Source organism: Pleuronectes platessa, chromosome 1 (genome assembly GCF_947347685.1).
Source record: "Pleuronectes platessa chromosome 1, fPlePla1.1, whole genome shotgun sequence".
Lineage (NCBI taxonomy): Eukaryota > Metazoa > Chordata > Actinopteri > Pleuronectiformes > Pleuronectidae > Pleuronectes > Pleuronectes platessa.
Genome location: NC_070626.1, coordinates 25,585,010 through 25,609,246, shown reverse-complemented (window position 1 = coordinate 25,609,246; position 24,237 = coordinate 25,585,010). Strand labels below are relative to the sequence as shown.

At 41.3% G+C, this 24,237-nt stretch overlaps 1 protein-coding gene across 1 annotated transcript in view; it reads left to right on the top strand.

Moving 5' to 3' along the window:
• pde8a (phosphodiesterase 8A) overlaps positions 1-23,361 on the top strand; it is a 40,548-nt gene extending 17,187 nt beyond the window's left edge. The window contains exons 2-22 of the mRNA XM_053439826.1: positions 1,737-1,793; positions 5,775-5,965; positions 7,276-7,332; positions 7,554-7,608; positions 7,850-7,938; positions 8,509-8,587; positions 8,975-9,115; positions 10,166-10,254; positions 10,348-10,399; positions 10,985-11,027; positions 11,893-11,970; positions 12,157-12,227; positions 13,580-13,744; positions 16,437-16,485; positions 16,630-16,765; positions 16,867-17,065; positions 18,170-18,387; positions 19,156-19,288; positions 20,521-20,685; positions 20,818-20,947; positions 21,252-23,361. Coding sequence (XP_053295801.1) covers positions 1,737-1,793; positions 5,775-5,965; positions 7,276-7,332; positions 7,554-7,608; positions 7,850-7,938; positions 8,509-8,587; positions 8,975-9,115; positions 10,166-10,254; positions 10,348-10,399; positions 10,985-11,027; positions 11,893-11,970; positions 12,157-12,227; positions 13,580-13,744; positions 16,437-16,485; positions 16,630-16,765; positions 16,867-17,065; positions 18,170-18,387; positions 19,156-19,288; positions 20,521-20,685; positions 20,818-20,947; positions 21,252-21,358 — 2,304 coding nt within the window. The 3' untranslated portion in view covers positions 21,359-23,361. The remainder of the gene's footprint in view (positions 1-1,736; positions 1,794-5,774; positions 5,966-7,275; positions 7,333-7,553; positions 7,609-7,849; positions 7,939-8,508; positions 8,588-8,974; positions 9,116-10,165; positions 10,255-10,347; positions 10,400-10,984; positions 11,028-11,892; positions 11,971-12,156; positions 12,228-13,579; positions 13,745-16,436; positions 16,486-16,629; positions 16,766-16,866; positions 17,066-18,169; positions 18,388-19,155; positions 19,289-20,520; positions 20,686-20,817; positions 20,948-21,251) is intronic.
• Positions 23,362-24,237: the final 876 nt, after the last annotated feature.

The window sequence follows — 24,237 nt, the reverse complement described above, 5'->3', positions numbered from 1 at the left end:
GTTGGCTTCACAGTGGAACGAGCACTTTTAAAAATATATATATATATATATGTATGATATTTACCCAGCAGTCGTCTATAGAAGAGGGAATGTTTTGTTTCCCTGCCACAGGAAAATAAACCGGGTGATTTGACGCCCGATTCAAAATTCATAAAGCTCAGTTATTTGTTCTGGCACATGTGGTCAAAGTAACTGAAATCAGATTTGACAACAGAAAAAAAAAAAAAACTAGGCCCTGTTGAGTCTTGGAAGAGCGTTAGTGTGCGGCATATGCTAGTCCCTACTATAGAGCTACTCACACACACACACACACAGACAGACACACACAAACACATGCTTACTGTCTCTCCAGTGCACATGAGCCTATCATGCGACCAGGTCCTCGTGTCTGGGGAAGATCAGATGATCACAGAGCATCAGCTTGTAGCCCTCCCGATGCCCCACGACTACAACAAACGGCCTAGTGTCATGATGACGTCAATTGTCCACGGCGGAGGGCTAATCAGCTTTTTTCTTCCCCCAACCCCACCCCCCCCCCCCCCACCCTCCCACCCCTTTTGTTTTTTCTATGGAGCTTTTAAAAGGCTTACAATTTAGCAAGAAGTGATTTACTCCCGCCTGGCACGCTCTGAAATTCCTCCCTGTATTCCTCCTCACATGTGTAGATTGTTTACGGAGAAGAGGAATTCTGGAGGGATGGCGGTCCGCAAGGGGCCTGGTTGCTATGGTGACTAACCCCTGAGCTGGGTTGCATTTAGCAGGAAGGAAGCTAAATTATTTGCAGACAGCGAAGAGTAAGCTCATGAAGGGAAAGTGTAATCAGCCGAAAACCTGTCCACTACTGTGCGGTTGAATCAGACATCAGAGGGTTAACTCACATGTATGTTATATAATCTGATTTGTGATTATTTGAAAGCAACATTGTTAAGTTTTAGGCTGATGAAGATTTAGACGGATTTTAATTCCTTTTTTTTTTCGTACTGTGTAGTTTGTAAATTTCTGCCTGGGAAATGAAACAATATCAGTAATTGTTAAATAATGTTCACCGTATAATTCATATAATTCACATATTTCAATATAAGCACAGTAAGGTGGTTGCGGTTTGTCCAGGTTGTTCAACTGAGAAATTATGTGACACATTAGTTGATTCCAGTTTGTATTATTAATCTGGAATGGTGAAATAATACATAGTATGTATGTTAAAGTTCCTGAATAAACGTAGTGGAGTACAATATATAATGTTTTGATTTTGATTGCTGTGGAGTTGAAGTTGATGTCACAGTTCTATTTCATTCTTGGTTCAATTCATAGAAACAGGATCTAGTTCTGCGGTTCTACTCTCCTTTTTACTCATGTTCTTCATCAGCGTGGTGACATTTGTTAATTTTTGGAGAATTACTTATAAACTTTATTTTAACCTGATGACACTTTTCAGAAAACAATGTATTTACCTCAGTTTGTGGTCTCTGACACTCCAGATGTGAAACCTGGTTGAAAACAGTGGATCTTTTTATGCATTGATAGTCTTTCTTACATGGCAGGAGCCCTCTAATACCCTGGAGTCTATGGTCCTAATAATCCGTTGTACTGTTGTCACTTTAATCAAGTGTGCTAGAAGAAGCATTGTCAACAAAACACAAGGGTTAAAAACACAAACCATGAAGTAAGTGATAAAATGTCATGTTCATGAAATTTACTTTGTCCTAATCCTCCTTTTCTTCTTCTTATCTTTTCAGACCACATTAACGGAGGTGCAATTTGGACCAATGAAGTTATTTAAAGACCCACTTCAGGTATGGTAAAACAATGCCGAGCATGTGACCGACTGGTGCCAATGAGACTCTTTCCACAGAGCAGCAGAAGTGCCGCGGTGAAATGTTTATGTCCGTGTCATTGAAGGGCTTTTAGCCGAGCCCCGGAGCTACACTCGGTGTGACTGTCAATATTTGGTGGAATTTTTTCCCGCATTGGCGTTTCAGAACGTCACCTCCTTTTGTTTGCAGTCAGACCTAATCTTGAACTTCTCAGAGATACCACACCTAGCGCAGAGATTAAAGGGGGAAAAGGGCTTCAAGCAAACATTCAAAGAAAAGGAGGAAAAATGAAAAAACTGTTAATGGACGCATTGTGTGCCATGCAGCCTCGGGTTGTCAAGGCAACCGGGCCAAACATTTATGACCGAGAACATACCATAATGAACAATGCACGTTATGGAAGAAGTGCACAGAGGATCCATGGACCAGTTTCGTCACTGCAAATAGGACATTCTCTGACGCTCAATGGCTCATTATGCAGTTTGGTGCTGAGCTCGTTCCTCTGGCATCCGCTGCTGCTGCTGTGAGAACGTGGAGTCTTTGAAAAGTGTTTAAAAGTATTTTGAGTATGTGCAACAATTTGGTTTCATCTCGTTTCCCAGGATGTTATCCCCTACTGCAAATGAATCAGGATTTATTGTATATTTCCAAACAAAAATCCGAAGCATTTGCTGGTTCGTCTGGTTCTACAACGAAGGCGCTATCTTTTACTCTGAGAGATTCTGATCCAAATTTTTTTTAATGTATTGTCAGTTATTTTACAGATGACACAATCAATACTGAAAATCGATAACTCCACCAAGAAGGTTGTGTTTTCATCTGCATTCATTGGTCCTTTCACGTGTGTTACTTTATACAAAAACCACTGGACAGATTATCACGAAACTTGTGTTACACTTTTTGTTTGAAAACACATAAAGTAAAGCCCTTAAAAATTGAGAAGTTTGGAAATGCTGCCGGCCCAGTTTTAGTTTGAAAACTCTGGGGCAGCGTTGTAATCTGGACGGGCAAAAACCGATTCATGAAAATTATGACAGACAGTTTTGTTATGTTTTCTGATGTGTTAGCATTGACAGGATTGTTTTAGTATTCAAAGGTATGGATGAAGCATTGGTGGAATGACGTGGTGCGTCAGGAATCAGGGAAGAACACATTCAATTTGGTGCAGATCCAAATCAAGGATCCAGGAATTTATTTTTCAGTTTCTGTAACATGACATTTCCTCCAATGTCAAAGGGAGTAACGTATTGGATCTAGATTTATGATCTAGCATGTTTAGGGGACTGATATCCATAAGTGCCATAAGAGTTTAGCGTGTTTGAATCTAAGAGAACTGCTTGTCCTTGGTGAAGGTATGAGCTGTTTGAGTACAACTCTTAGTGATACCTGTGTCCATGGTGTCCTCAAAGCTCGTTTTTTATTCAAATATAACCTCAGAAATTGCTATAGTTAATATAACACTAATGATATATGGTGAGAGACTCTGAGAAAAGTACTGTTTCAGACGTCCTGTAAGTTAATGCCTCATATAATAAGCGGAGAGAGTGGACTCTTTATTGTCTGATGCGCTCCAGTGTGACCACAGTAGGAAAACGAGGTAGAGAGATATGCCCTTCCTGTTTTTGTCACTCACAGCTGATCCTGTCGTGCCCTCCTCCGCTCCGCTCCTCCTCTCTTCTCGGGGCTCACAGGATCTGGCCGGGCCTTCTCTGTTTTCAACAATGATGTTTTCTAGACAGAACAACCACACACTGCCAAAAAACGCTCACTACCCTCCCTTCCAGCAATTTTTTTTTTTCCTCCTGTAAACTTTGCCTCTGTCTCTGTTTTTTTTTTAGGAGATCTGCACCTAGAAAACATATTATCTCAAGTCTTCTTCCATGTTTTGTCTGTTGCATCTGGATGGGTTTTAAGTGAGTGATGGTGATCTGTCCAGTCTGAGCACCCGGCATCTGTAAAGACCTTATCTCAGCCTATATGTCCCAGTTCCTCCACCTCCGCTGGAATGTTGACTTTTCTACCAACATCCCGATGTGGAATTCTGATCTAATTCCCTGTGCGTAGCGAACACAGCTGCAGGTCTGACCTGCGATGTATTTATGACCAGGATCCTTATTGCAGCTTGTAGGGAAAATGTTGGAATATGAGTAAGACCCCTCTCTCATAAATCCACAGCAACCGTCAGAATGAATCAATCCTCTCTATTCCCTGATTGTGTGGAGGACAGTGGCTCTAGTTTCCTCCAGTTCACAGGTGTGATGCAAACTTTAAACTGCGGAACAACCTTTTTCTTCTTTATGTTCATTCTGCCTCCGGCCAACCTCGGGGAGATGACGTCTGTTTGAGGGTGACTCATGAATCTGCTCTCAGTGCAGCACAGCTCTTGGAGGTGGGCCTAAATCTCTGGTCCGGCGTTTACGCAAGTGAGGGGTTATATGAAAGTGTGCTGGCAGAGAGAAAGAGAGGGAGAGCGTGCGCTGCTCTCAATGGCTGGTTTGATGGCAGGAGCAGCACTTTCTACCACAGACTGGTGGGAGGGGCCCCGGCCAGTCAAGGCCACCTCACCTAATCGTGTCATAGATCACGGCTGCGGACAATAAGATCGGTGCCACGCCCCGTGTGCGAGCCGAGCCTGATCAATCAGGGCCTGTCCACTGGAGCCCTGAGGTCACAGCGGAGCCCTCGCTGCGGGAGGATTAGTACGACGGGCGCAAATGAGAACGAACGAACAGATGACGTGCTGACAACTCCGAGCTTCACCCGGCAAATCCAAGTCATGTTTTCCTGTTGCTCTCTTTTGTCTTTCGCTCATTTTATAGAACAGAGTGGAGGCCAACCAGTGTCACAACTCGGGTTACAGCGACGATTCGGCCTCTTAGTTCTCGTATGTTGTACAGAAACACATTTCAATGAGTCGTAAGAAGTTGTACATAAGATGTGAACATAGTCACACAGGCAGCTGCACTGGCTTGTGTTTCTTGAAGAAGTTTCACATCTCGTACAAAAGCCTGAAACTTTTTCTAGAAACACATGATGTGTGCTTATGTACAACTTCTGAAGATGCCATGACCTGGAGAGCTGAGAGTCTCCACAGATACAAACAATGAGTCCTTATATACATGCAGGTTTTGCCACTGACATATTACCTAAAGGAACATATGTTTTTAAAGTAATCTATCAAACAGAAATGTCAAAAAGTGTTTTTCTAATTTTAAATTGGGTGTGGCTTTTTTTTGTTTTGTCGGTTTCCCAAATCAGATTAAAGCAACATATCAGCCTCATAGTTCTCGTATGTTGTGCATTAAATCATTTCCTGCAAACCCAACCCACGAGTCATAAATTCATAATTTCAATCATTTCTCTGGCAGATAGATGTTCACATAATCTTAAGAAATACAAAACTATTGTACATCTACAAGAGGCTTTGCAGGTTTTGCCCCTGCAACAATCATGTAATTGGTGCAACAGTTTGTGGATGAATCAATTCATTCTGCAATAATAACATTAATTTCATTTACATAAAAAAAAAATTAACCACAAATATCAAAATTGAATTTCATTTGGACGTTGCTGGTTCTTCTCTGTATATCATATGAGTTGGATTTCACTTTGGATTCTGGGAAATGCTGATGGATTGTTTTCATATTTAAATTGGATTGGTTTTATTCTTGTGTCAGATCAGCGTATTTTTGCCTTGGTCAAGCAATGGAAATACTTTTATCAATCTAACACAAGTATTAAAATACATAACATATAACTTCAGTTTGTTCTAGCATTTGTTTTAAGTGTATTTTGTCCACTTGGATATTGTGACTCTAATATTTAGATGACTTACTTATCAGAAGTAACAATAGTAAGACATTGGAAGAGGACATTCAAAATATAAATCTGCTGATATAGACTGATATATATATATATATATATACATTATGTGTGCTTATCCACTTCTTGTCTTTGCAGGTACTTTTAGTTTTTGCCAAAGAGGACAGTCAGAGTAATGGCTTCTGCTGGGCATGTGAGAAGGCGAACTTCAGGTGCAGCATGGCGCGAACACCCGAGTCGGCTCTTGAATGCTTCTTGGAGAAGCATCACGACCTTGTCATCATTGACCACAGACATTCCAGACACTTTGACGCTGAAGCACTATGCCGGTAAGTGACTTCTCTCACCATCAATGTACTCGCACTTCAAGTTGTACCTCTGGAATGAAGTAGTGTAGAGGTTTACAAGTGTTTGTGTACAATTAAATATAGTTCTTATGAATGAAATGTACTGTAAGTGTGTCAGTGTCCTGCTGGGAGGTCAGTGGGGTCAAGTTTCAAGCTACAAACCTGGATGAGCCGAGGCTGAACGCTGCTGCCAGTTGTCCATAAAGTTTAACTAATGATCTCGACGATTTTACTACATTAACAATGTCATTAGAGCAATATATTACTTTTTGCTATGTTATCCACTAACATTACTTTTAACTACTTGAACTATTCTATCCATTAAAGTAGCTTTTTACAATTTTAACTTTCATCCATTAAACTTTACTTTAACTTTACAAACTACTTGAGTGAGCTAGTTAAACTGGATGAAAGTAACTATTTCAACTATTTTATCTACTAATATTACGATTTGTTATACATGCCTTTGTCCACTAGGATTTTTTGTAACTATTTTACCAAATGATCACATGCATTAATTCTAACTATTTAACTATTTAATATTGATACATTACTTTAAACTATCTATCTGTGCAGCTGACTCAAAACTTGGATAAATTTGTTTAATGACATTTTCAAAGGAGTTTCACTGCTCCACTGTCTTTTCATGGAGCTCCTGGCGGCTGCGTCTCTAAGTGCCCCTGGTTTGGAGTCACTAATGTAGCGGACACAGTTAAATTGAATTTGAATTCTGGTAGAGACTGTTATTAAAGGCTGATGACATAATCCGAACCAGATGATCTCGATAGGACTGATTATAGCCCTGCTTTTCATGCGTTTCATTATATCTGGAAACACGTGTGATTATGACTCGGTGGGGCTAAATGGCCGCCTCACTTCGGGCTGCCTCGCTTCCATCGCAAAGTCACGCCAATGAGAAACGAGCGGGTGCCTGCCCATACCAACTCTATCTTTAGCGTCTGCCCAAACCAAAAACACATTTACAAACATTCATTTGCCCTGCCCAGTGCGTATGTTAACCCCATTCATTTTGGCCAATCCATATGTTCAATGTACACGCACGAGCTCAGATGGGGAACTAAAGGCCCTTTATGACCACTGGCTGGGGAAAACCACAGGCGGATGAGTGGCCCTGTACACAGCATTCTTTCAGAGGTCTAGGCCTCCTCACAGAGCTGCACCACTGGGCTCTGCCTGCCTGGGAGAATCCAAGCGTGAAAAACTGAAAAATACATTGATTTGATGCTACGGGCTTTTCCACTGGCTAAAAGGCTCCCTCTGTTTACATTCAGGTCAATTAGAGCGGTCAACTCTTCAGAAAACACTGTGATAGTCGCCGTTGTGAAAAGGTAAGTGCAATCCGCCGACCCCCCCCCCCCCCCCTCTACATCACTGCCTTTTTTCTTTTCTTTTTCAGTAGCTTAAGGGTTTGGAGTATTGTTAGAATTTAAATGCATGACTAAGAGCTCTGTAGGCCTGCAGCATGTCATATGGTGTAACCCGCTGATGTTCTCCAAACAAGCATTAGTCATGTCAGTGTTTGGGTGCTAACATGTTTTCTCTTTTTAAGGCCAGACAGAGAAGAAGCCTCTGTGATGCCCCTGATCAATGCTGGCTTTAATAGGGTGAGAAACATTGTGTGTGTGTGTGTGTATATCCTGCGTACATTTGATTCTATCCTGACTATCACCACAAAAAGTAACGCAGGACACCAGATTTCCTCAGGAGACAGTTGCATTGCCCATGTTACTTATTGTGTTAGAGTATTTTAACCTATCATGTCATGGCACTGATTAGAAAATGGTAATTACTTTACTTGAGTCGTTGATTGACCCCGGTTGTTTGGTTTTGCCCTCTGATCCTCAGAGATATGTGGAGAATGCCAATATGATGGCCTGCTACAACGAGCTGCTTCAGCTGGAGCACGGAGAGGTGCGGGCGCAGTTCAAACTGAGGTGAGTCGTGCTGTGTCGGTGATACTGGCTGGTGTAAATCTCAGTAAGAACTTCTAGTGCAGTGTTTGTTCTCTGCACGGGGCTGTTTGCTTGGCCTGTGGGGATGCTGGTTGCACTTTTCTTTCTGAAACCGTCAAAATGACCTGCAGTGATTGAGCTATACAGTCAATAAAGAGCGGTTGCGAGAGTGAGTCCGCAAAAACCCTGACGCTTCGCCTCCACTGCTGCACAAAGAGCCGACTCAGCTGTTTAGTCAAAGTTCAATAGAGCTCGACTCAGTACACAGACCCAGAAATGGAGAATCAGTTGTAGTTATTGTTATTTTTATTGTATGTATCACAAATCACAGTAAATACGATGCTGCACTTCCTTGGGCCTTTAGAAATACACATGCCAAGTGCAAAGCTGATAAGATGAACGGTTCTTGAGAAGCCACAGAGAGACAGAGGCTTCCGGAGTTGTTAGATGGATATTTATAAGCTCACCATATATACTGTATGTAAATAAATCGATGCTGGACAGTGTTGCAAAGTTTAATTCTTTTTTCTGTTCTCTCTCCATGTGCACAAGGGCTGCAAATGCTATTTTCACAGCTCTAGAACAAAGCCAGGAGGCCATAGAGATCACTTCTGAAGATCAAGTAATTCAAGTAGGTTTCCTTATAGATTTTCATACTTCTTGTAGAGTTTATTGTAGTGTACAGTTATCTCTCTCCCCCCCCCCCCCCCCACACCACCCTTCCCCCCCCTCCCTCTGTTCATTCATGTCTTGTGACCCCAGATCTCAAGAATTGATAGTTTCGGTCTCCGTCCCTCTGAATGGCTCCTTTTGTTAAATCCCCTGTAGCTTGTCTTTATCATGTTATGTTTTCATGTAAAAATTAAATGTGCTAAAAATGTATCCGCCTCTTTGAAAACAGTTTATTGGTCGGCAAGAGGTCATCGTCTTATCTGTGTCTGAACTGTTGAGTGTGGATTTTCTCAACAGCAGATTAACCCTTCAGTGCCTGAGCTCTCTCCTTGCCTCTCCTCCACAGTACGTGAACCCTGCCTACGAGTCCATAATGGGCTACCAACAAGGCGAGCTAATAGGGAAGGAAATTGTAGAAGTGCCTAAAAGTGAGAAGAATAAGCCTGATCTCCTTGAAACAATAAACTCCTGCATACAGAAAGGAAAGGTAATAAACATTCATTAAATCATCTCATACAGGTAATTATATGATTAAGAACTTGATCTCAAAAAGCCCAATAACTCTACAAAGGCCCAACATGCTCCTCATGAAACCACATTTTAAATTCTGGATTTTGATTTGGATCTCCACCGAATTGCACACATACACAATACCAATCCCCTGAACATGTCAAGATACATTGATTATTCTTTGAAGAATCATACAAAATGTTGCAAAATGCAATCTTGCAATGTTGAATAAAGTAAAAGAAAAACAGCCTGGATCTGCCCCCTTATCCAGATCTGCACTCAAATTGAATTGGTTCCCCGACCCCAGCCACATCCTTCCACCCGGTTATGTGCTAATCTGTCCAGTAGTTTTTGTATAATCCTGCTAACGATCAGACGGATCCTGAGGAAAACATAACCTCCTTGGCGGAGATGGTAAAAGATCTCCTTACAAACACAATCTGGACAAATGACAGAGATGTCTCTGTAGTCTATCGCTTCACAATCAGATCAGTCTTGTAAGCCTGGTAGAAAATTGCTGCTGCCTTTGTGTCTGTGCCTGCATGCAAGCACGTGCATCCATGTGTGCTGTCACTCTGCACCAGCGGCCGTCCGGCAGCTCTGTTTCATGTGAATGAGAACAACGGTTGATGGCAGCGCTGTAATCTTACTACACACAGAGAGCGAAGGTCAGTCCCAGTCGGTTGAACAGCAGGAAGGTTCTTTTTAAGCTGCCATAGCAGTCTGTAGGTGGGGGGGACATGAAACAAGGGCACCGGACTCCAGGAGCGCTCCCCCTTCACATTGAAGCCGCTTGGTGCTCTATGAAACACTCAGCGTCTGACCTGCACCACAGACACTGCCAAGCTACAGCCAGTCCACTACTATTTGTGAATATGTGCCTTACAAAATACAGTTTGATTTGATTTGCGTCCACACCCACTTTTAGGATAATTTAAGAACTTTTATTTTGTTGATTTTTATAAATATGTTCCTGATCTTTACATGATGTTTCCTCCCCTGTGGTTCTGTCTTGTTATGGTTGCAGGAGTGGCAGGGGATTTATTATGCCAAAAAGAAGAATGGAGACAGCATTCAACAAAATGTGAAGATCACACCTGTAATTGGACAGGGAGGGTGAGTGACAGTAAAGTACCGAGGAACTCTTTTGGTTGTTTGTATCCCTTTTATTTTGTCATGGTTACTAATAAGCCTCTCTGTTTTTCACAGAAAAATCAGACACTATGTGTCTTTCAACAGGCCTTTAAATGATAATAATAAGGTGAGACATCTTTTCCATTTTTGCTGATTTGATAATTGCCCTGTTCTGACCATGTCCTGAGCGATCCCATCACAACAGCTTTAAGTTTGTCTGTTCATAAAAAATACGTCTCTTTATGCAAATAAATACGCAGGTCATTTCTGTTCATGAAAACCAAATGATATTGTTATTATGTCTGGTGCATGATACAGATGTGTCTGTTGTGAGTGTAAGAAGGAGAGATGGGAGAGGCCTGAACTAAGACTTTACTCATAAGGAAATGTCAATACTCTGTTCCTGCAGTTTCAGGACCACATTTCTAGGACCTCAGTTTTAGGATGGTATCATATGCTTTGAACTTTCAAGTTACTATATTTTAACCAGATGTTTGAATGGTTGGAGAGAGGGAAGATATATTGTATTGTTTGGTGTCCACAGATAATTCTATGTCTGGACACTGACAAACGTTAAAATGTATTTATTAAGAAACTGACGTGATGGGATCACTCAGGTCTGATGTTAACACCAGGTCTCGATGGAGTCGTTGAGTGAAAGGAGCTTTCTGGCCTGAATACATGAATTTGCTTTTCCTCTCTATTCACACAGAGTGAAAAACCCGGTGAACGTGTGCAGGCAGAGTCTCAGACAGGTAAGATCCAACCTGAAATTCTCTCTGGTCCATATAAAGGCAAAGATTGTCCAGTATTACCTTGCCTCTAGATTAGAATAACACACTTGATAGAGCACATACCTGTACAACAGGGATCATAACTCTGCTGTGTCCTTGTCCTTTCCACAGCTTATTGTAAGCTAGTCACTTTTAAACATTGTTTTTGGTTTATAAGACTGTATCACCAGCTTTATATTACTTGCCTCTGGCCAGACAAAGTGACTGGGGTTTTAATTGGTTTTATTTCTTAATTTAATTTGTCTCTATATTGCAAGTCTTAAGTTTACTTTATTACAAGCACAGTCAGAAATTGAAAAGAAAACAGAAATAACCCTGTTTCTGTAATTTTGAACTTAAATGTACAGACTGTCCCAAGCTGTGTGCTTCCTCAGATGAAGAAATAATAAGAGAACAGTTTCATGACTTTATGTTAATCCCTTTATAACATTAAATCCCCTTCAAATCAAATCACACACTTGGAATTAGTTGTCTTGGTCGGAGCCATATGTGATGTAAAGTCTAAATTAAGGCAGAGAAAGTCAAGAAAATTATGGTTGACTTATAATCCACAGAAGATTCTTTGTCCCTCATGCTGCACGAATGGTTTCGAGACAAAACACTTTTTAATTTGGAATTGGTTGAGATAAAAAAATGAGAGTGAAACACCTGCATTATGCTTTAAATGCCCACGACAGATCTAAGTAATTGAAAGGAAATAGATACATTTAAATTGCTGTTCCCATTCCTCCAAGTACAAGAGTATGGAGGCGGAGCCAATGTCAGCCGGTCACTAAACTTAAACTGTTTTTGTGTGTGTTAATGGAAATCATCTTCTTCTCCCCAGACATCCAATCCAGTAAGCACAAAGACAGGAGGAAAGGCTCTCTGGACGTGAGGTCCACAACGTCTCGGGGGAGCGATGGTGAGAGTGAGGGGAGATAGATGATGGAAAGTCTGGGTGTTTCTTTCCAGGTTGTGAAACCTTCCCAGTAGTCTGTTTGCGTTAAGTGTTGATTGGACACACACACATACACAACAAACTCTTTGGAAAGGAACAGCTTAATTTGTTGTTTTCAAAGTTTGAGTTTATAACACGTCTTGTTTCCAGGGAGCTCACAGCGAAGACACTCCTCAATGGCCCGCATCCACTCCATGACTATAGAAGCTCCCATCACCAAGGTTGGTTCATCTCCTTCCATATCTTCCCTCCCAGCCTCCATCATGTGATCGGCTCTTTGTACTGATGATCTGTGTCTCATGACCAAACTCTCTGGGTTATAAAACCTGCCACAAATCGCCATGAGCTCTTCTTGTACAGCTACGAGTGGGGAGGCTCAGGCCACGCAGACCATGTCAAGAGGAGACCGGCTGATAAAACGCCACATTTCATGCAACAAGACAGGAAAGCAAGCTGCACCAGAATGACCTGCTGCTTCACTGGTTAAATGCAGTCTGCAGCGTGGATAGTCGGAAACAGAGAAAGTCCCCAGGGACGGGTCATATGACTCACTGCAGTTCCTCTGTTCTATCATTTGACTGTGTAGTCAGTCCCTGGAGGCGTCATCCTCTCTAGAATAAAGCACTGATAGAACTGCTGGTACTGTTTGTGTGGAAATGAGTTACATAGAACTTGTGTTCTTGCACATGCTTGATGACCTCGCCATAGGTGCCCATTGTTAACCCTACCAAGTTCACTTGTTAGAACGTTCACGTGCGTGAATGATTTCACAATGCTTTACTTTACTTTATTTTAACATAATAAATATATTTTTACTTTAGAGACAGAGAGTACGTAATATGCTTTTATCTCCCCTTATTCAACTGCCACAACAAATTTCAACAAATCATTTGAAAGTTTGGATATATTAAATTTCAGGCCAACACATTTTAATGCTTAACTATGACCACATTCTATCTCATATTTTAACTCGTACAAAAATGAAAGTGTTCAATCTACAATTCATGGTTTCAAAATATTACTATTTCTTAGCCAGGAGCAGTAATTTTCTGAGGGTCTGTTGCGGTGACATCACATTGACAAACCACGGATTAAACCGTTTATAAATTATTGAGGATATTCTGATAGATTTCCATTTCCTACCGTCATTTGTAGCTGGAGTCTGTGCAGTAATGATGGAGATATACAGCCTTGGAATCAAGGTCCTGTCGATACATGTTCATGACCAATCGCGAGTTAGTCTCAGCAGTCGATCGTAACGTTTCACCCGGTGTGTATAACATCAAATACATAATTAAAACCAAACGTATTATAGACATGATCACTTGAAGAAACATCAGTGTGATGCCTAGAATGACAGAAACCATCTTTGAGAAAAATACGTATTCAACGTGTACTTTGACTTTGTAGTTGGTTCCTTGTCCCATCTGCCAACACGGAGGAGGCAGGGTTTATGACCCATACTTCAGCCAGCCACCAGGGGGCAATCAAGGTGGTTCGGCTTCATGTTTGGGGAGCTGTTCTATCATTATATAAATATTAAGATCCCTTGTTTGTTTTTTTCCCCTTCAAGGTAATCAACATCATCAATGCAGCGCAGGAAAGCAGCCCCATGCCCGTAGCAGAAGCCTTGGACCGAGTGCTGGAGATCCTGAGGACCACTGAGCTCTACTCCCCACAGTTCGGCAACAAGGATGAAGACCCCCACACGAACGACCTCGTGGGCGGGCTGATGACGGTAAGCGGTGGGTCCCTGAGAGCACAGGGGTCCTTGGCCTGGGTCTGAAACACCCAAGCAGCTTCCTGAAGCGACTCCCGTGTGATAACTCGCATGGGGAGCATTTGCAGGGGGGGGTGATAACAGGAGGGTCTACGTGGACACCCCTTGAAAGAAAACGGAGATGCTGTAATGTGCGCATCTTTTTTAGTGAGGATTTTTTCGGAGGGAGAGAGAGAGAGAGAGAGAGAGAGGGATTAACAGACAGCAATGGTGAAGTAGAGAAGTAGAAAGAGTGCCAAGTTGGCAGTCTTGGCAACGACCCCAAAGGAAGTGTTAGATTGTCCTTTGTGCTCCTGTAGGCTGGAGAGGAAAACCCACCCCGCCCTCCCTGTCTCCCCCCCTCTCCCTCCCCCCCCTCGCCCCCTCTCTCTTCCCCCCCCCCCCCCCCCCACACTCACATGAACCTCTTCCTCTCGGCTCCACAGGCCTGGAAACATCCTGTTCTTTGGATCAGATGAATAAGCACGGCTTCACTTATACATGCGCTCTCTGGAGACACAGAGGTGTCACATGTAATTCTAGAGGTAGAGGCTGATGAAACGGGAGAAACCATGAGGTTTGCTTTTTGGGGTTAGAGGATTATTTACGTACTATTAAAAAAAATGTATGAGGTGCCTGCTTGCATTTGTTATCTCTTGGCTCATGGTGTGAGGTGTGCGAGCTCTGAACTCCGAAGAGCCGGTCGGCGTTAGGAGAGGAGCTGTCATCTTTCTGGGGAGAAAGTCTTAAAATAGCCAGTGTGTACAGAGGCAGCGCCATCATGAGACAATGCTCGGGTCAAAGATGAGCCCGTCTGCTCTTCCTTTTTCACTTGTGAGGTAAACATTTCACCCGCTCGCAACACACACCCATGTGTCGCTGACGCCCAAAATACAAATGGCTGCATGATATGGGCCTGTCAGTGGCTGAGCTGACGAATGGCAAAGGTGTTTGGAAGAAGTGGAGGGTTCAATGCTCACAATGTTTCCCATGTTTTTAGGCTTCTAACATTTTATTTACAGAGACAGATTTATGCTACATATATGCTAACGTGCTTACAGTGACAAAAGCTAGTTTAATGCTAAGATGCACACAGTGACAAAAGCTAGTTTAATGCTAACATGCTTACAGTGATAAAAGCTAGTTTAATGCTAACATGCTTACAGTGATAAAAGCTAGTATAATGCTAACATACGCAAAGGGACAAAAGCTAGTTATATGCTAACATGCTCACAGTGACAAAAGCTAGTTATATGCTAACAGGCTTACAGTGACAAAAGCTAGTTACATGCTAACATACGCACCGGGACAAAAGCTAGTTATATGCTAACATGCTCATGGTGACAAAAGCTAGTTATATGATAACATACGCACAGGGACAAAAGCGAGTTATATGCTAACATGCTCATGGTGACAAAAGCTAGTTATATGATAACATACGCACAGGGACAAAAGCTAGTTATATGCTAACATGCTCAAAGTGACAAAAGCTAGTTATATGCTAACATACGCACAGGGACAAAAGCGAGTTATATGCTAACATGCTCATGGTGACAAAAGCTAGTTATATGCTAACAATACGCACAGTTACAAAAGCTAGTTATATGCTAACATACGCACAGTGACAAAAGCTAGTTATGTGCTAACATGCTTGTGGTTGACAAAAGCTAGTTATAGCAGTTGCTTATTAGCACTAAATACTCAGTATTAGCTCAATCAGCTTCAGTTTCAAGTTAGCATGAAACAAATGCATGGATAATGGTAATGGCACGAGAAAAAGGACTAAGGTCACAGAGGTCATTGATTCATCCAATGAGGAGCATTCATTTATAAATGTGAATAATGCCATATTTCAAAACAACAACTGCCTCATGGTGGCGCTAGAGGCAGAATGGTCCTCCGAGGATCGTTAAATTGCATTAAAGTGCTAGTGTGGCTAAACTTCAGCCCATTACTATCCCAAATCTTTATACGCTGTTAAATACGACTGATCGTGTTGTTTAACTACTGGGGTGGACAGATGCCCAGAGACAAATGTAATTTAAGATGATCTGACAGATGTGCCTGTGTTCTGCAGTCATTCATGACTCATCTATCTAGTTCATAAATATGGTTATAATATTTAAAACTCCTGCTGTTGTGGGGCAACGAAATGTGGTGTCAACAAAGCCACCAAAATATTGCCACATCACTTTCATCACTATCATTTTTATTTATTCCGTGGTGATTTGTTCCGCTCTTGCCTCTGTCCAAACGCATTTCCTTGTGTATCTTTGTCAAAATGCACTGATGCATTCAGAGAGATCCAAAAACCAATTCATATTTTTAAAACCCAGGTCTTAATGGCTGTGTTTTGTGGGAAAATCATTACAAAGTAAGCTTTCTAGGTTCAAGTTATAGCTTTTGGGACGTCATTGACCCCCAGAAGTCCAATTTTAAAATGTTTAAAAAGTGGACTTAAAGTAATGTTTTATTAAGTACTTCTCTGGTGGAATTCCCCCCTGACTTGTGGCTAAATCTGTGTTTATTAGTAGTTTAAACTTTAGGTCCGTGCTCCTAAACCCAACATGTGTTGGATAATGGTGAACTAATGAACTGTATGTGCTCAGTCAGTTTTCAACACTCCCTTCCTCCGTCCCTCACTCTTTTTTTCTTTCTTTCATGTTCACAGGATGGTTTACGCAGATTGTCAGGAAACGAATACATACTTTCCACAAAACGTAAGTTTGCATAAAGCATGATGATATGAATTGCTCTGTTTTTTTTTTTCTCCTTGTATTATTCATCCAGAGTCAGGGAACAACTATTTTTTAACTTCCCCCTCTTATGTGAACGCCTCCTCTTGTCTCTTCCTTTGCTCACAGATGCCCACCATATCCCCAGCCAGCTGACAACTCCTCTGTCCATAAATGACATCCCCCCTCGCATCGCCAAAACCATGGAGATTGAGGACTCTTGGGACTTTGACGTCTTCAACTTGGAGGCCGCAACCATGAAACGGTGAGGCCAGACCAGAGGGACTGTGTCAAATTTTATTTTGCATGGAGGGAGCGCTTGGTATGAGAGTTTATATTAAACTACTGTGCTGGATCCTCCCGCAGGCCTTTGACCTACTTGGGCCTGAAGATCTTCTCTCGCTTTGGGGTCTGTGAATTCCTAAACTGCCCTGAGGCAACTCTGCGCTCCTGGTTACAATTGATTGAAGCTAACTACCACTCCAGTAACTCCTACCACAACTCCAGTCATGCAGCTGATGTCCTGCACGCAACAGCCTATTTCCTGAGCAAGGAGAGGGTCAAGGTAAATTCACAAACACTAATAATACAAAATTAATCGTACATTTTTTAAATGAAAAATTAGCTGGTAGACATAAATTAAATTAATAAAATATTATTAATGTTTTTTTTATTATGATTATTGTTCTAACAACATGTTTGCTGGTCTTTTATGGTTTGGGGTTTCCAGGATATTTTGTGGTGATAATTCAATTTTTTTGCTGAAAATGTATTCACTAAATCTGTGATTAATTATTGAGAGAATGTAAAGAAATGACTCCACAGTATTTATGATGTTGTCGCTTTACTTCTCATTATTAGCTTTTTTTTAAGATGGGGTTTAAGAGCGGCTTAAGAAGTTAGCTTGGCTGTTATATGGGTTAGTACGTGGCATTGAACATTTTGAGGGTCCAAACACATACAGTCTGTTGTTGTTTGGATTTTCTATTGATTCTACTGAGCGTCGCTCCCTGCTCTGTCTTGACTGTCAGGTGTCCTGTCTGAGTCGACTTTGTCCTGAGAGTCGTGGTCTTTTCCCAAGTGTGTCAGGTGCTCAGCAAGCAGTCGAGGGCCTACACATGCTAAGCTGATTACCAAACTGTCTATTTCTGATCTCAGGGGCAGGATCTTTCATTGGCCTAGCCAGCGAACTGTGAAGTTACATAACTCAAGGTTAATGGTTCCCTGAACTCTGCAGACAGTTGCTGGAGATAATTAGAATTATTCATAATTTTGTATGATCTTTATTTGATTTATTTTGGTTTCCTTTGCTAATATGTTTGTACTTTTTACACCCCTGTGACACAACTATCCAGCGTGCAATAAATTACCTAATAAATTATCATGATGCCAACACTTGTAATTGCAAATGTTTTTGTTATCTATGCAAGTTTTTTGCAGTGTAGACGTATCATACACATTTATTATCAGCCAATTGAATTAGTTCCATACTTTTGGAAATCTAAGGAAATCCTCATCTCTTGCAAATGCAGCTAAAATAAGGGCAACATTTTTTTTGATTATCGTATTATTTAATCACAACTCTCTTTCACAAGATACAAGAGCTACTGCTTCTTCTTCCCCAACATCCTCACTGTCTCCCTGGTTTTCATGTCATCTGCACCTACAGCAAAGTTTGGATCCCATTGACGAGGTGGCTGCCCTGATCGCTGCTACCGTGCACGATGTGGACCACCCGGGCCGCACCAACAGCTTCCTGTGCAACGCGGGGAGCGAGCTCGCCATCCTCTACAATGACACAGCTGTGTTAGAGAGCCACCATGCAGCACTGGCCTTCCAGATCACCACGAGAGACGACAAGTGCAACATCTTCAAGAACATTGAAAGGTGGGAGATTTGCGACGCCTGGTCACCTGGAAAAAAGTTGACATTTTAAGTTGTCTGCCCAACTGAAGATCACAGAGTCAGGAGTCAAATGTATCTGTAAATTAGGTGAAAGCAGTTCTTGTGTGTGGCTTCAAGTCTGAAATAAATATTATTGTATAGATGTGCATATTTGAAGTAAGAATCTAAACCAATAGTCTCCAGAGTTGCTTCAAAAGTTTACAAACACATTCAGCAGATTGAAAGTTTTGTTTTGCTTGATCTGTTGCCTCAGTGTAGCTGAATAATGCTATTATTGTTATTAATAATAATAATAACAACTGTTATCAACATTGTTTTAATTAATCAGTTTTCTTACTATTAATATTGCAGCTCCATATTCTATTTGGAATTGGTTTAAAGTATTGCAATTCTTATGATAAATAGTTTATGATACAGACAGCACGTGAAGTACTGTGTTGTTTGTGTGTTGTGTGTGTATGTGTGTTGTGTGTGTGTTTGTGTGTGTTGACAGCGGCTGGGTAGTAATGTGATTTGAGTCCCAAAGCAGAAAAGCTCACATGTGCTGGTCCCCTCAGAGGGGGAAGGTGAACAAAGCTTCCATTCATCGCTACTGTCATGGCAGTCAGAGGAGGAAAACTGTTCACACGGGTTTCTGTGCTATTTACCACTCTGTCATCTCTCTGTTCCCTCTTTCTTCTCTTCTCTCTCTCCTGCCCTTCTCTCATCTGATGTCTGTCAATCTCTCTCCCCCTCTCTCTCTCTCTTTAGGAATGAATATCGAACACTACGACAGGCCATCATTGATATGGTGCTCGCCACGGAGATGACAAAACATTTTGAACATGTTAACAAATTTGTCAACAGCATCAACAAGCCACTGGCTGCTCTGGATGAGAACGGGGTGAGATTACAAACTAAATGAAAATTCAACTGTTTTAATGTTTCTAACTGTGTAGAAATAGTTCTTCCCATTTTTTGCAACAGATCAGTGTTGAGTCAGAGCAGGAAGGAAACACTGGAGCATTTAGATAATTCATATAAACACATTTATTTAAATATTGTCTCATCATTGGTGTCACGTGCTGTTGAAGAATCACACTTACTTCACAGTACACGTACAACAATAGTGTTGGAGCTCTGGAGATGGGGATACCGGTGCAGGGGACTTGTGGTCTGTTGTTGCCTGGGCACAAATAACTTTGCAGGGAGAGAATTTTACAACCTGGTAACATCTTTCTCATCTCTGTGAGGAATTCTCAACACAGACATTTAAAATTGCTCTTGCCTCTTAAAGGCAGGAATAATACAAATAAATTACCCCGATGATGATTTGTCCCTAAGTTCTTATATTGAATGCAATCACTGCCTTAAAACGTTCACGTGGGTATGAGTTTGATATAAGGTCAATAAAAGAAGGTACACGCTTTGATAAAGAGTTGTAGCTATTTTTGTCACATATCTGGTGTAATTGTGTAGTTAACTTCAGTCACGTTGGCACATGGAATCTTACTTCTGTCCTTCTTACAACACATGATTAGGTTGTTTGTTTAGAGAATGTATGAGAAGTTCTTATTTAATGAGAAAGAAGTCATAAAATAAAGTAAAAATAGTACGAGAAATAATTTATTTCAAAAACCGTCACAATATCTCAAGAAAAAGAGGAAATAACCGGCAAGAAGACAGTTTCATGCTCAAGTCCTGGTAGTTATGATAATGTAATTCTGATGAGTCAAAAGATAAAGTATTTTGTTGTCAAGATGCTCCACTTTCCTGTTGTTAATTCAGTCGACAGGCTGATCAGATGATTTTCTACCTCTTAGATGACACATAGCCTAAAATTATTTATTTGAAATCTCAGATTTTCTTTTTCACTTAAAGTGTTTCTTATAGCCAGAAAACCATGTGACTGCATGAAGCATGCTCTACTCTTTTACATGTGTAACTAAGATCTATCACACACTGAATACAGACTCTCCTTTGACATTAAGAAAACTAAGACATTATCTAATGCCGGTGGCAAGCTTTTCCCCCCCATTTGGGTTCATGCACAGACACGCTCAGTTATTTTTAAACCTATTCAGCTGCTTTTTGCGAATAATAATAGGCAGAACTTTACTTCTCTTTTTTTTTAAGGCAAACGGTGACGAGGAATCTGTCAAAGGCGTTCTGACGACTCCTGAGAATCGTATCCTTATCAAGCGGATGCTGATCAAGTGTGCGGACATCTCCAATCCATGCAGGCCTCAGGAGCTCTGCATAGAGTGGGCTGGACGCATCTCAGAGGAGTATTTTGCACAGGTATGGAGAAAGAATGTAGTTGCTTGTGGTGAGAGGAGAAAGGTCAAGCATCTTCACTGTGTTTCTTTGTCCTTTATTCTTGCCTGTATTACTGTGCGTGATGATCACTCGTGCCTTTTGTCTCTTCTACAGACGGACGAAGAGAAGAGACAAGGTTTACCAGTGGTTATGCCAGTGTTTGACCGAAACACCTGTAGCATCCCGAAGTCCCAGATTTCCTTCATAGACTACTTCATCACGGACATGTTTGATGCATGGGACGGTAAGACCACACAGCAGAGAAATGCACGCTGCAATAATAATTATTAGTTTTTACTTCCTCCATTTTTTAAAGAGGAAATGTTATTATGTTATTACGCATTTCAAAGAGAGACTTTTGACTCATGTACCATCACCACATCCTTCCATCGGGTTTCGTGGTCATCCACTCAGTCGATTTTCTGGAATCCTGCTAACTAACTGACCAATAAACATACAAAGGCGATAACGTAACATCCTTGGAAAAATGTTAAAACAAATGACAAGTCTCATATATAATGCTTCAACTTCTTATCTCTTCTCCTCAGCTTTTGCAGACCTCCCCAATCTTATGCAGCACTTGGACAACAATTTCAAGTACTGGAAAGGCCTGGACGACAGAAAGCTGCACAGCCTACGACCGCCTCCAGAGTAGGCCCAGCAGTGTTCAGCCCTGGGACGCTGCGGTCCGGGGCAGCCGTCCTCTCTCCTGCTGGGGCTTCTCTCCCCCTGCCAGCCCGGCCAGCCAAAAGGGCCTCCTCGCCTTCACTCTCCTGCTTCTGTAGCACGCCAAGCGTCCACACATCCGTCGATGCAGAAAAACCACAGAAGGACTTCCTGACAGGCAGTTGCAGTAGTAAACGTTGCTGGCTTTACAGCCCTGTCAGATGAGAACTGTGACAAACAGACACGGACACAAACGGCATCCTTATGAACTTCTTGTGCCTCTCAGGCATTCACAGTGTAGCTGTTCAAGAGACTTAACTGAGAGAGGGTCCTTTATAGACCTTTTGGCAAAGCATCCGTCCCCCTAATCACCAAGTGGGCTCTCCGGTTTGCCTGTGAAGTTGCTGTTAAGTAAACACTGTTTGTTTAAGAAGAAGAAGGGGGGAGCGGATGGAAGCGTGATCTGGATATTGTGTCCAGTCCTTGTCAGGCCATATCATCACATGTGATCTCATCCCTGTGCTCGCAGCAAGGCAGGACTGCTCCTTCTGCCCCTGGAGGCCACACCATGAAAGAACACTCCAATGCTTGTTTTGGGCAATATTTTCACGTGTCCTTCAGAAACACATTTAAGTTGACATGTAGCTGTCATCACGGACATATGGGGGGATGCTTTCTTTCTGGGTCAGGGAGTGGATCTTAACTTTAGGCCACTGGTGAGAGACAAAAACCTCAACATCATGATCATAGGTAACTAATTGCAGATGATTTGGTATGTTAATTTTTCGTAGATGTTCCATATTTTCTATATTAAAATTCATAAAGGAATTAGTCGATAAATAAATAAGAACAAAATATGAATTTAAAAAAGAGAAAGAGAAGCCAAAGCTGATGAAGACAAATACTACTATAACTCTCAAAAATTTACAATTATTATTCATATGAAGCATTACCATATTAAACATTTTATTTTCTTATCAAAAGTACAGTACCAGTTTGAATGAACACTTTTGTATTGCACTGTAAACAATATTAGAAAATGTCTACGTCTCAGTGATTTGTCCAGGGATGGGATGTTGCATTGGAGAATAAGCTGTTATTGTTGATCATCAGGAGTTTGTGGTTGTGTGTGTGTGTGTGTGAGTGTGTGTGTGAGGGGGAGTGTGTGTTTGGGCTGTAGGTGTGTGGGTGCATTCATTGTTGCAACAATCCCTTACTCTTGGTTTAATGCTGTAAACCGCTTGACATTTGACAACAGCAGAAATATGTGAAAACATTTTGGACTTGAACAATTTTTCTCCCAGAAATTTTTGTATCTGGTTTATCCTACTGAAAAGACTGCCTTATTTTATACAATATTTATACAGTACATCCCACTGTGCAACTGCAACGGACATCTGGAGTTTTTATTATAACGTAGTCAGAAGGTTATGTTCAAGTAAATCTCAATATTTTTATAGACAATGAATTTTACACTGGATTTGCAGCAAATGAGATCAGCCACTCTAGCTATCTGAGTACCTGTGAATTGGATGGCCACACAGCGTGTACACAGAGAACTGAATGGTAACGAAGGATGTGGATCGCAGAGTTGTCTATCACTGTCTCTGAGCAGTCTCCTGGAGGCCAGCTTGCATTGATTTCTGATCAAACATCATTCTACTTTGGCCACTTGTCCAACGCCCTTATGCACAAACCCAGGGAACAGCTTTTTGTTCAAGTTTGGTTTCAGATTAGGATACTAATATATGTTAAAGATTGTTGCTTATTAAGAATATGTCCTCTTTAAAACAGTATATAAATGCCATAACAGCTAAGAAAAAGATGGTTAATGAGCTGTATTGACCATGGTTATCTTTTGTTTCTCTCTTATGACAGAATTGTACACTCGATCAGGGGATTTGTTTGTTCCTTCTTATTCACATCTTGGTCTGAAGGCACGGAAAAAATTAGAAACTATTCAATGAAAAATAAAAATAATGTCAATTATAAGTTTGCTGTCTATTTCCTGCAACAAGTCTGTGTCTGTCCTCTTATTTGTATTATCTTTACAAGCCTACAATGTCTTTTACTTTGTTGTTGTCGTCTGTATGTACTGTAACTGGGACATATTTCGATATCACCAATATTGAACATTGAACAAATCCACCTCTCCTCTTGCTAACTTTTTCAGCAGTGGTAGAATGATAGGTGATACCAAACTGGGATATGAAAAGCCTAACTCCTCACCTCCAGATCACTCCGCCTTAATCATTTAAACTTATTGAAAACAATTAAAGCATAACACACACACACCCCTCATTCTCAAGGCCTGTGATTAGACAAAGCTATTGTCATGCTGCCCTTCAAACTGTTAGCTAACTTTTTGGAACTCTCTATCTTTAAATCAAACCTGAGTCAATTTGAAACATCCCCAAAAGGAAATTCGGATAATAATAATTTCATTGAAATAAGAGATATAAGAGCGTGACAAATCAGGGAAGGAAATGGTGTGAGAGATAAGGACCAATCAGGAAGTGAAAATGGCTGTCTACATCATAATTTCCAAGGCTGTGTCTGAAATCACTCACTCCTGACTGTATAGTTCACTCTATAGTTTTCTATATAGTGAGTAGTTCGCAACTTGTAAAGCTCTCTGAATGTTTAATTAGAATACGTATGCCTGGTAAAGTGGGATCGTTGTATCCAACGACGCCTTGTGAAAACTAGTGTTCAACCAATGGTCACTAACTGAGCCACATTTAACACAATGCACTCACGTTCTAAGATGAGAGGATACAACAGAAAAGCCTCTGATGGGACTCGATCGAAGGCAGCGACCATCAGAAGCCTCGTTTGAAAAGAACTGAAAGCTGGTGCAGCCTCTGA